Genomic DNA, 13735 nt, shown 5'->3' on the forward strand with positions numbered 1-13735 from the left:
TAGCAGCAGTAACTAATCTAACAACTATGTCAGGCACTTGTTGTCTTATATATGTGTTGTCTACCACAGTACCATATTCTGCCTGTTTACATATTTCTGAATTTGAATATGCATGCCTATAACAGTTTCTTTAGCACTTTAATGTAATACAGATAATGATTAAATTAAATCAGGAATAATAGAATTAAAACAAGGGCATTAGATAAGAAAATGAGATACACAATGTTATACACAAGTTTATTATTCGGGCAGCAAAAGATTGGATATAAAATGCAGATGGGCAACATCGAGGACAGCCATTCTGAAAAGGAGAAAAATGTTAACATCAGACACAAACTTTAATGTTAGACTGTATTTTCTGAAAGTAGTGTATTTGTCTTGAGTGTAGTTTTGTATGGAAGTGAAACACAGACAATAAACATTCCACACACAAAGAGAATAGAAGGTTTTGAAACATGGTGCTGGATAAGAGTGCTAAAGATTAGATGGTTAGATCTTGTAACTAATGAAGAGGCACTGATTCGAACTGGGAGGAAAAAATGTATGACACAACGTGACTAAAAGAAACATTCATTTAATAGGATACATCCTAAGACATCAAGAAATCACCAGTTTGATAATAGACGAAAGTGCAGTGGATAAAAATTGTAGAGGAAGTCCTAGCCTTGACCAGAGTAAGCAGGTTCAAATGGATATGCAGGGGTGAAGAGGCACGTACAGGATAAGACTGGTGTGGAGAGCTGCATCAAAGAGCAATTTAGATCTAAGACTGTTACAACACCCAGATTGAAATGACAAGTGTGCAAACCCCACAGCATCTTGATAGATATTCAACGTAAGGCACCTTCTCTGCAAATGGTGCTGCTGTTGATCCCAAACAACTTAACATTCTGATGTGCCAGAGCATTTCGTTTGGTGTAACATGAGCCCTCTGCCTGCTGCCTGTGACTTAATTCCCACTCCCTTCACTCTTGTTTGGTCAGAATAAACCTGAATGTAGAGAGGTCCAATATGCTGGCATTTGATACATCATGAGTGTAAATGTAGAATAGGGCACTGTTTTAACTGAAGAAGTTAATTGTACAGTGATCTGTAAAAATATTTACATATGACTTTAATAGTAAGTGGCTTTGTGATGCATATATGTGCTTATTTCTTAACCTTTAAATTAGAATTAATTTCAAGTATGTAATTTTTAACACAAAGTGTGAGAAAACAGTGATATATTGTGAGAATTCTCTGAACGGTTTGAGATATGAAACTGTGTTGTCATGTAGTCTTCAATGCTGTAGGATGACTTTCGAGATTAAGACCATTAGACTCCAAGATTTAATTTAAAAGAAATATATGTACATATTCTTAAATCACAGTTACAATAAGACATACACATTTTAATAGTCATTACATATATAAATAATAATTGATATATGTTATGTACGTTCAAAATAATCATGTTACTGGAAGTTGTTCCACATCATTATTACATTACAAACAAAATGCCATGAACAGTTACATGTAATAGTGCCTAAAATAACTCAAGGGCAGTGAAAAAAATATACAGGTTTGAAAACAATATAGTTCTTAAAATTACTGACATAAATACAGATAAGAACATCTTCAATATACATACTACCAGCAATTATCCTTATACCAAATCAGCTCTTGGCAATTGTAAGTTGTACTTGTGCTTCATTGGTTAAAATAAGCTGGAATATTCATTTCTTTAAATTACCATCCTTAAAAGTACAATTTGAGGCTGTCTTCTGATGACTAAAATGCAGGATATGGCTACATATACATGTGAAGAATAACGAACCGAGCATAGTCTAAGGGGTTTGGTCACTATCTGCTGACAAGAGGTTCAATGTTTGATTGTAGCCAGAAGCGTTTATCTGCACACTCATTCTCTTAAGTACTTTACAACATAAATGTTGACTGTTCTCAGGAATACATATCTTAAAGAATAAAGAAAAGCGTTAACATTGAATAAAATATCACATAATCGAAGAATGAATGATGAAAGTCATCTATTAGAATTTACATAATTAAAATACTTTAAACATATTTTTCCCCAGCTATAATTCAGCATTTTGGTCACATTAAGCAACTCAAATGTTATTACATAATTTGTTGATACAGACTGAAAGTATTACTATTTGAAAGTAACTGCCCAATTGAAATGTTAATAAGTCAGGTTCAGATCTTCACTGTTTCTAAATTTTATTTTATTGGCATTCATCAGTTTCAAACAGAAATAGGTCACTGATATCTCTGGTACAATCACATTAACTGTATCTTACATGCCATAAAGTAGGCAAAGATATAGATATACAACACAGATAAAATCTTGTCTCTTAGTACAAAATGGTCTGTCATGACATGTTACTTCCTTTAGCTCAACTCACAATATACAGAGTTTTGTATCATTAAGTACCTCTATGACACATGTGTCCTCTTAAAGGCACTTGTTGCTTCTAAAGAAGCGGTGGTAGTGCAGATATATCTGGTGGCTGATGCTCTATTGAATTAGCACTGAATTTTGGTTTGCACACACACCCACTCTCCACTAGTACATAGTCTTGCCCAGTCAATGTCACAGGGCCGAGAGGTATCACAAGAAATAAGTATGGCACATAGGTCTGTGTACATTCTCCCCGAACCACTTCACATTCACTTGCACTGAAACAAAAGAAATTATACAATTTAAAGCAAATACTTAATTTCAAGAAACAGAAGAAAAGGGTAACAGAGTTTCTGTATTTGAGCCATTTGATGATAAATACAGTGAACATGTTTCCATAATATGTTATATATTTTTCGAAGCAACTGCAAACCAGTAGTAACAAAAATGAGTAAGAAAAGAAAGATTTTTGTGGCATGGCAATATAACAAAATCATATATGGTTTCTTGTTGCTCCTGTTCACAGTGAATCTACAATGTCCCGAGTGTATGTATTCATATATTCTCCTTCCATCTTCAGGAACATGATGGTACATGTCTCTCTAAAGGTTTTCAAAAGATTGCTAACTCACTGTAAATTCATGGGTTAAGAAACACAAGAAAAAATTTTTATTCATAGGAACAGTCATGCACAATTCTCTGCCCACACAGAAACTATGATATCTAAAGTAACTAACATTTCACTTAAATGACTGAGTGGTAGAAACTTCCAAATATGTACCGTTGCATTTTGACTCGTATATGGCATGATGTAAAACGGTGGTGGTGGTGGTGGTGGTGGTGGTGGTGGTGGTGGTGGTAGTCTAGAAAGAGACCAATGAAGAGCACAAAGTTGTATGCAGTGGTAAATAGGATTTGGACCAAATGTATGACCACAGCACCAAATTACTTCTATTTTGTTCAGATGATCATAATGGCCACTTCTGTTTTATCTGCAGTGTTGGACAGATTTTGTAACACAGCAATGGGTGTGGGCCAGTCTGCAGGTACAGTTCACATCATCTGCTGTTGGGTGGTCTGGTGGCACACAAGCCATTGCATTGCCCTCCATTGTCCAAAAACCACAAATGGATTAGTGCAACAGGCACATTACAGCCAACACTAATATCTTAGTAAAAAATGTAGTGCTCTCTGAAGAGACTCACTTTAACCTGCCCTACAACTATAGCCACATGTGTTAGATGTTATCAAGGTGACCACAGTCTGGTAGTTTATTTTGTTGAGTGTTATAGCTGACAGGTGCCTTCCCCAACAAGTCATCCATCAAACAGGAGTACATTTGCTTGTTAACTTGGCCATCACAGCCTGCCAGGAACCACTACTGATGCTAGAAACCACCTAAAAGATCCTTCAGACACATATTCAGGTCCTCTTAACTTCCATGCCTTGAACTTTAGAAACTTTAGTTGCAGTAAGTGAGGGATTCATACAGCACTGAATATTTTTAAGTTTTATCATCCAATTATGTAATTCTATTAATTTTGTTTAATATGTTATATGAATTTAACTGTAGACCTATAAACCACTGCTGCAGAAATTTTTATAGGTGGTAGTGTAGTTCACAAGTCAGGTGGCGGTAAAGTAGCATGTTTAGTGATACATTGTTGTGGTCAAAGCAACATTTGAAGTGATTATTGCATTTTAGTTTTTCCTGAAACCTGGCTGACTTAAATGCCTCAGCTAACATCTTTATTCCTCTGTGAATACAAGAAGCCATTATCTATTATCTCAAACCTCACATTTTTAATTCTGCCGTACTTTCGTTCAATTTGCAGTGATGAGCAATATCTTACCCTGTATGCTGAAGGTCACACTAAGGCCTTGGCAAACAGGCATTAATTATACCCATAAAATAATAATTCTCCAGCCAACTAAAATAATTAATTGCAAAGAAAAACCCACACCACCTAATATCATCCCAGATGGAAACATCTGTCATTCCCACTGGTTGTAGGGTCAGCTATTTATCATGCTTAGGAACACAACCCACAATCCTTCCACCCTCACAAAATGGTATTCAGCTGTCCATCCTGTCTACATAATACACTAGTCCAGCAGTTTCCAACCCAAAGCCCACGACCAACTTGGGGACCGTGGGCAGCATGGCACTGGTCTAGGAAAGCTATTCAAGAGTCCAAGAAAAGATAAATATTATCAGGAGCTTCAGGGGTTTCACTCCTCTGTCATCAAGGTTGCCTATTACAGAAGGAAATAAGAGTTGAAATGTCCTATCACTATCCTATACCACTCACACGGTCCATTCTGTCATGTCATCCCTACACAGAGAAAAAATACACTGAAAGAAGTTTCTAAAATGAATAGCCAGTAGTTTCTTTTTTAATATTGAAAACTACAAGTTCATGTGCCAACAGGCGGCTGGAAATGTACACCCCTACAGACTTTGCTACAGGGCTAGCACACAACCCTGGCTGGCTGCTCATAGCATAAATACACAACATTAAAGAATGTGATTCTGAGTTAAGTAACATACTAAACTAACTGTGTAACCAGTCATTTATCAGTGGCATATTTCCTGAATGGTTAAAATATGCTGAAGTTAAGCCAATGTTTAAGAAGGGAGATAAAGAAATAGCATAAAATTTCTGTCCAATTTCACTTTTGCCAACATTCTCCAAAATTTTAGAAAAAGTAATGTAAAATCGGCTTCATAATCATCTTATCTCAAATTACATACTGCCAAAGTCACAGTTCTGATTTCTAAAGGGTTCTGATATTGAGAAGGCTGTCTACACTAACAGTGAAAATGTGCTTAATTCATAAGATAAAAAATTGCAGGCAACTGGTATATTTTGAGATCAGTCAAAGGCATTTGACTGTGTAAATCACAATATTCTTTTAAGTAAATTAGACTATTATAGTGTAATAGGAAATGCTGCAAAATGGCTCAAATCTTACATCTCTGGCAGGAAATAAAGGGTGTTATTAGGAAAGAGACATGTATCAAGCTATCAGACATCATCCAACTGGGAACGAATTACATGTGGGGTCCCACAAGGTTCCATCTTAGGGCCCTTACTTTTTCTTGTGTATATCAATGACCTTTCATCAGTAACATTACCAGAAGCCAAGTTCGTTTTGTTTGCCGATGATACAAACATTGAAATAAATAGCAAATCAAGTGCACTCTTAGAAAGGTCAGCTAATAAAATGTTTGTGGACATTATTCTCTGGTTCCTAGCCAATTCTTTGTCACTAAACTTTGAAAAAAAACACACTACATGCAGTTCAGAACTTGTAAGGGGGTGCCCCACGAGTATATGCCTAAGATACGATGACAAGCAGATAGAAGTGGACAGTGTTAAATTCTTGGGATTACAGCTTGATAATAAATTCAACTGGGAGGAGCACAGAACTGCTGAAGCGTCTTAACAAATCTCTATTTGCAATGCGAATTGTGTCAGACATAGGAGATATAAAAATGAAAAAGTGGTCATACTATGCATTCTTTCATTCCATACTGTCATATGGGATTATTTTTTGGGGCAATTCATCAAGCCAAGCTAAAGTTTTCTGGGCACAAAAACATGCAGTAAGAGTTATATGTGGTGTGAACTCAAGAACATCTTGCAGAAGCCTGTTTAGGGAATTGCTTCCCAATATAATTATTCCTTAATGAAATTTGTCACTAAAAATATATCACTATTTCAAACCAACAGCTCAATTCATGGAATCAATATTAGAAATAAGAATAATCTCCACAAGGATTTAAAGTCACTTAGACTTGTACATCATAGCTAACACTTGGTTTAAGAACCATGAAAGAAGGTTGTATACATGGAAGAACCCTGGAGATACTAAAAGGTATCGGATAGATTATATAATAGTAAGACAGATTTAGGAACCAGGTTTTAAATTTTAAGACATTTCCAGGGGCAGATGTGGACTCTGACCACAATCTATTGGTTATGACGTGTAGATTAAAACTGAAGAAACTGCAAAAAGGTGGGAAATTAAGGAGATGGGACTTGGATAAACTGACTAAACCAGAGGTTGTAGAGAGTTTCAGGGAGGGTATAACGGAACAATTGACAGGAATGGGGGAAAGAAATACAATAGAAGAAGAATGTGTAGCTTTGAGGGATGAAGCGGTGAAGGCAGCAGAGGATCAAGTAGGTAAAAAGACGAGGGCTAGTAGAAATCCTTGGGTAACAGAAGAAATATTGAATTTAATTGATGAAAGGAGAAAATATAAAAATGCAGTAAATGAAACAGGCAAAAAGGAATACAGACGTCTCAAAAATGAAATCGACAGGAAGTGCAAAATGGCTAAGCAGGGATGGCTAGAGGACAAATGTAAGGATGTAGAGGCTTATCTCACTAAGAGTAAGATAGATACTGCCTACAGGAAAATTAAAGAGACCTTTGGAGAAAAGAGAACCACTTGTATGAATATCAAGAGCTCAGATGGAAACCGAGTTCTAAGCAAAGAAGGGAAAGCAGAAAGGTGGAAGGAGTATATAGAGGGTCTATGCAAGGGCGATGTACGTGAGGACAATATTATGGAAATGGAAGAGGATGTAGATGAAAATGAAATGGGAGATACAATACTGCGTGAAGAGTTTGACAGAGCACTGAAAGACCTGAGTCGAAACAAGGCCCCCGGAGTAGACAACATTCCATTGGAACTACTGACGGCCTTGGGAGAGCCAGTCCTGACAAAACTCTACCATCTGGTGAGCAAGATGTATGAAACTGGCGAAACACCCTCAGACTTCAAGAAGAATATAATAATTCCAATCCCAAAGAAAGCAGGTGTTGACAGATGTGAAAATTACCGAACAATCAGTTTAATAAGCCACAGCTGCACAATACTAACTCGAATTCTTTACAGACGAATGGAAAAACTAGTAGAAGCCGACCTTGGGGAAGATCAGTTTGGATTCCGTAGAAACACTGGAACATGTGAGGCAATACTAACGTTACGACTTATCTTAGAAGAAAGAATAAGGAAAGGCAAACCTACGTTTCTAGCATTTGTAGACTTAAGGTGGCAGGGGTAAAATACAGGGAGCGAAAGGCTATTTACAATTTGTACAGAAACCAGATGGCAGTTATAAGAGTCGAGGGATGTGAAAGGGAAGCAGTGGTTGGGAAGGGAGTGAGACAGGGTTGTAGCCTCTCCCCGATGTTATTCAATCTGTATATTGAGCAAGCAGTAAAGGAAACAAAAGACAAATTTGGAGTAGGTATTAAAATTCATGGAGAAGAATGCCGATGGCATTGTAATTTTGTCAGAGACAGCAAAGGACTTGGAAGAGCAGTTGAATGGAATAGACAGTGTCTTGAAAGGAGGATATAAGATGAACAACAACAAAAGCAAAATGAGGATAATGGAATGTAGTCGAATTAAATCAGGTGATGCTGAGGGAACTAGATTAGGAAATGAGACACGTAAAGTAGTAAAGGAGTTTTGCTATTTGGGGAACAAAATAACTGATGATGGTCGAAGTAGAGAGGATATCAAATGTAGACTGGCAATGGCAAGGAAAATGTTTCTGAAGAAGAGAAATTTGTTAACATCGAGTATAGGTTTAAGTGTCAGGAAGTCGTTTCTGAAAGTATTTGTATGGAGTGTAGCCATGTATGGAAGTGAAACATGGACGATAAATAGTTTGGACAAGAAGAGAATAGAAGCTTTCGAAACGTGCTGAAGAGTAGATGGGTAGATCACATAACTAATAATGAGGAGGTATTGAATGGAATTGGGGAGAAGATGAGTTTGTGCCACAACTTGACAAGAAGAAGGGACCGGTTGGTAGGACATGTTCTGAGGCATCAAGGGATCACCAATTTAGCATTGGAGGGCAGTGTGGAGGGTATAGAGGGAGACCAAGAGATGAATACGCTAAGCAGATTCAGAAGGATGTAGATTGCAGTAGGTACTGGGAGATGAAGAAGCTTGCACAGGATAGAGTAGCATGGAGAGCTGCATCAAACCAGTCTCAGGACTGAAGACCACAACAACAACATAGTCTTGTACAAAAAGGTGTGCATTATTCAGGTACACACATTTTCAATCACTTGCCAGCAACCATAAAAAGCTTAACAACCAATTAAATTCAGCTTAAGAGAAGCCTAAAGGATTTATTGGTGGCCAACTCCTTATACTCAATTGATAAATTTCTCAGTAGAACCAACTGATTTGTGTGTGTGTGTGTGTGTGTGTGTGTGTGTGTGTGTGTGTGTCCTTATAAATAAATAAAAAACTTTTTTATTTTAAATTCAGTGCATTGGCGTTTGTAAAACGATTCTTTCATATAGCATTCATTAAAAAATGACGACAATGCCACTTGGGACCTGTGGAATGGTACATTAGCTTATTTGTTTGGTGTCTTTCTGACATGTTCTACATTCTGGAGGACCACCTCACTACGGATCAATTGGAGTGAAAGTAAATCTAATCTAATCACACCACAAAACAATCTTAATTTGTCAAGTTGGTAGTTTCTCGGGGACAAATTTTCAAAAGAATGACTTGCATTGGGATATTGAATGAGAAACATTTCAAGCAAGTAGGAAGGATGGATGAATGGCGTTTCACATCTGTTCTACAGCTAAGATGAGGACGTAGCTTTGCTTGATTTCTTACTATTGGAGGGGAAGGAAGCAGCTATGGGTCTTTTGAAGACAGTCCTGGAATTTCAATCGAGTGGCCTGGGTGAATGCAGAAAACTGATACCTGGATGGCCAACCCAAGAAAGAACAGTTGCATGTGGTGTTGTGAATTTATCTACTGTTCTGTACACCATACATATTAGAAAGCTGGTGAAATGATGAGATAAACTCCTGTCACAGGCTTATACTGCCTTGTCTGGGGCAGGGACATCCATGAAAGCAATCATATACCAGACATGCTGTAATTTCCCTACAGCATTGTATATTACGTTACCTCTTATCAATTACTCAACTGAATCAGTGGCCAAGAGTTAGTCCCTGCACACTGAAAATAACTTCAATCATGCCACATCTACATAATCTTCCTCTCCCTCCTCCTTCCAATCCACTCCAAGTCTATGTGCTCTATGCCCAACTCCCCGTGCCTGCAGCCAGAATGAGCTCACTTGTGCCACATTCCTATCCTATTTGTGTACTCTCTCTCCCTCCTTGCTGTTGTCCATTCTCCCTCAATGCCTTAAAAACAGTCTTTTGAAACTTTCTTAAAGCTCATCAGAAATAGCAAACTATTCATTAACATGCACACATCAATCCACTGTCACCTTGAACCCCTTGTGCACTGACACATCCCTAGAGAATTGTGTATTGTTTCACAGCCTTCCACATTCGGTTCATGTAGACTCCATATATATTGTACCAGGGGCACGTACACATCTTCCAACAAATAAGTCTACTGGTTTTAGGTGTGGAGAGTGTGGAGGCCAAAGAATTGGTCAACCACTATCTATTCATCTGTGATTGTATCTGTTATTTAGAAATCTGTGAACATTAACACTGTAACGAGGCACTCCATTGTGCATTAAGTATTTGGCAGTTATTATTGAACTGATAGGTTCCAAATGCTGCAGGACAGGCTGTATACATCACAGAACACAAACATCATAGGTATGTTTATTAATCTGTGCACTTACGGAGTATGCGGGAAAATAATAATTCCACTTCCTGCCCCCATGTGAAAATATGGCACTGTTAGCTTTCAGAATGCGAAACTTTTTTGTTTCTATGTCAGTATGCTTTTTGTCACTTGGCGAAGCATGTTTACTTCTTTTGTGAAATGACTGTTGGTATAAAGAGTTAAGAAAGTTGAAGTTTTCCATAAGAAATATAGGCACAACACACTCCTGGTAAAGTTGTTTTATCAGAATGCCAGAAACATCAGGGCTGCCTGGCAGGATAATCACAGAGAAAAAGATTGCGACAAGGCCCCATGTCCATAAATGGGCTAAAGAAGATAAAGGAATTTGAAGAAACAAATTAATTAGTTGGTGCAGCAGGGAAAGAGGGGTCGCCCATCCCCCTGGCAGTTGCTGATGAAGTTGCTGTAGCTTTAGCCAGTCATGTAGCATATGTTACAAATTCTGCAGCTAATGTTGGATATGTGGCCAGGGAATATTCTTTGGACAGATGAGGCACATTTTACTTGGCACAGTTCAATGAATGCACAAAACTGTCACATATGGAGTTCTAGCCACATAACATGGTGCAGGAATGTATACTGCACTCACCTTATGTGACTGTGTTGTGTGGATTTTCAAGCTCCTTTATTCTCGGTCCATTTTTCTTCAAGGAGAAGACACCTTGCAGTCTCAAGCCTGTTAGGTACACAGTGACATATGCAGATTATAAGGTGCTCTGTGTGCCACAGATGATTCCAGCTCATGAACCCAACTATATCCATACCACTATTTTTATGCAATATGGGGCGACACACGTTGCTTAGGTAATGACTGCATCATCTCTAGGCAAGTTCAAGATGTGTGGCCTCACAGATCCGTCAACCTAAATTCATGTGAATTCTGGTTGTGGGGATGTCTTATGGATTGTGGCTATCGGGGATGTATGCAGACTCATTCTAATATAAAGATACAATAACTTATTGCTATGACTACACTGGATAGGCTGCGAGCAACTGTTGACCATGCTGTGTTATGATGTAGCTTGTTGCTGAGTAAGGAGACCATATGTAACACATATTGTAATCTGTGATCATATCTTAATAAATGTGCCAGAGCCACCATTATCATGTGTTTCACTTTTCCTGCCCCCACACCACAGTCTGACAGCATATTGAACCATATATCCACCTGTTGGCGCGCGCGCGTGCGCACACACACGCACACACACGCACACACACGCACACACACACACACACGCACACACACACACACACACACGCACACACACACACACACACACACACACACACACACACACACACACACACACACACACACACACACACACACACACACACACACACACACACACACAGAGAGAGAGAGAGAGAGAGAGAGAGAGAGAGAGAGAGAGAGAGAGAGAGAGAGAGAGAGAGAGAGAGAGCGCCAGCAGTAGCTACAATAAATGTTCCATATTCATTTATCTTTATCTTAGGAATTTAATAGTCTTATTTTTGTGCATAGTTTTACTTGCTTTAAACATTCTGTTGTGTAAAAGCACTTAGTGAATACGAATACCAACAGATCTACTCTAGGTGGAAGCATTTTCCTGAACTGGGTTTGGTATCTTGTTGTATTGCATTGTATGTTAACCGGGGACATAGAAATGATGGGGAGGCTCTGTCCCCATCGCAGCCGCAGTAGTCCACTTCACCCCTCCGCCGCACCACACCTAACTCAGGGTTATTGTGCGGTTCGGCCCCCAGTGGAACCCCTAGGGAACGTCTCACACCAGACGAGTGTAACCCCTATGTTTGTGTGGTAGAGTAATGGTGGTGTACGCATACATGGAAAACTTGTTTGCGCAGCAATCGCCGATATAGTGTAACTGAGGTGGAATAAGGGGAACCAGCCCACATTCACTGAGGCAGATGGAAAACCACCTAAAAACCATCCACAGACTGGCCGGGTCACCAGACCTTGACACAAATCCGCTAGGCAGATTTGTGCCGGGGACCAGGCACCCCTTCCCGCCGAGAAAGCTGTGCGTTAGACCGCACGGTCAACTGGGTGGGCTGGTATCTTGTTACCCAACATTGTTGTTGTTGTTGTTGTTGTTGTCTTCAGTCCTGAGACTGGTTTGATGCAGCTCTCCATGCTACTCTATCTAATGCAAGCTTCTTCATCTCCCAGTACCTACTGCAACCTACATCCTTCTGAATCTGCTTAGTGTATTCATCTCTTGGTCTCCCTCTACGATTTTTATCCGTCACGCTGCCCTCCAATACTAAATTGGTCATCCCTTGATGCCTCAGAACATGTCCTACCAACTGATCCCTTCTTCTTGTCAAGTTGTGCCACAAACTTCTCTTCTCCCCAATCCTACTCAATACTTCCTCATTAGTTATGTGATCTACCCATCTAATCTTCAGCATTCTTCTGTAGCACCACATTTCGAAAGCTTCTATTCTCTTCTTGTCCAAACTATTTATCGTCCATGTTTCTCTTCCATACATGGCTACACTCCATACAAATACTTTCAGAAATGACTTCCTGACACTTAAATCTATACTCGATGTTAACAAATTTCTCTTCTTCAGAAACGCTTTCCTTGCCATTGCCAGTCTACATTTTATATCCTCTCTACTTCGACCATCAACAGGTATTTTGCTCCCCAAATAGCAAAACTCATTTACTACTTTAAGTGTCTCATTTCCTAATCTAATTCGCTCAGCATCACCCGAGTTAACTCGACTACATTCCATTATTCTCGTTTTGCTTTTGTTGATGTTCATCTTACATCCTCCTTTCAAGACACTGTCCATTCCGTTCAACTGCTCTTCCAAGTCCTTTGCTGTCTCCGACAGAATTACAATGTCATTACCCAACGTAACAGGGCAAAATGAACTTGGAAAGGACAGCGACGAAGCTCATTTTCTGATTTCTTACTTCTGTCATAGCTGCTGTCCTGTAAAAAGCAGTTGTCTGCCACTGTTTTTCTTACCCAGGTACATACCAGAATTGCTGGAATTATTACAGTCCTCAATTTAAGTCTATTTTCCCCCTGAAAGCAATTAAGATGGAACTGTTTGTCCAGGAATAGGTGTAAGTACTTTGGTAATGTAAATAAAGTTAGATCTACTAGATCACCTGTGTTGCATCTGAACAAGTATTGAACCTCAACACTCAATCATCCCCAAAGCATTTTACAGATCTACGGTAACATTTTCCGTAATAAATATTTGTATCTTTGACATAATATGCCAAGATTTATACTCCTGCAACACAACAATTTGTCACTGCATGCAGTCACAATCATGAGACATGGGAATAGTGCTGCTAATGTAACACCAGCAGTAGATCACCATTTAACTAGCCCTAAATAGATACTCAGCCAAGACTGATACACTCTATGGTGATCTCACTGTTCAGCACAATCTGTTGGTGGGATGTTACGAATACATAAAGAATAACTATGTATGTGGTAAAGATCACGTCTCAGAATTCCAGAGTTCTCCCAGCTTTACAAAAACCGGAGTAAAAATGAGTAGGTAACTACTCATGCACAAAACAGAAAAAAGCCATGCCAGGGCAACTAGTGGTGGCAGGGATGAAATAGATCTCAAACAAACATAGCAAGGGCAGTTAAATAACGCACTTTATAAAGTAAGGAATTCGTGTA

The 13735-nt window shown here is 38.9% G+C and overlaps 1 protein-coding gene across 1 annotated transcript in view; it reads right to left on the minus strand.

Annotated features, from left to right (window-relative positions):
* Positions 1-1328: 1328 nt before the first annotated feature.
* The window catches only part of LOC126284968 (uncharacterized), a 149953-nt gene continuing 137546 nt past the window's right edge, over positions 1329-13735 (minus strand). Inside the window, exon 5 of the mRNA XM_049984246.1 lies at positions 1329-2679. Within this exon, the coding sequence (XP_049840203.1) occupies positions 2475-2679 (205 nt within the window). The 3' untranslated portion in view covers positions 1329-2474. The remainder of the gene's footprint in view (positions 2680-13735) is intronic.

The sequence above is a fragment of the Schistocerca gregaria genome, chromosome 8 (genome assembly GCF_023897955.1).
Source record: "Schistocerca gregaria isolate iqSchGreg1 chromosome 8, iqSchGreg1.2, whole genome shotgun sequence".
NCBI classification, from domain to species: Eukaryota; Metazoa; Arthropoda; class Insecta; order Orthoptera; family Acrididae; genus Schistocerca; species Schistocerca gregaria.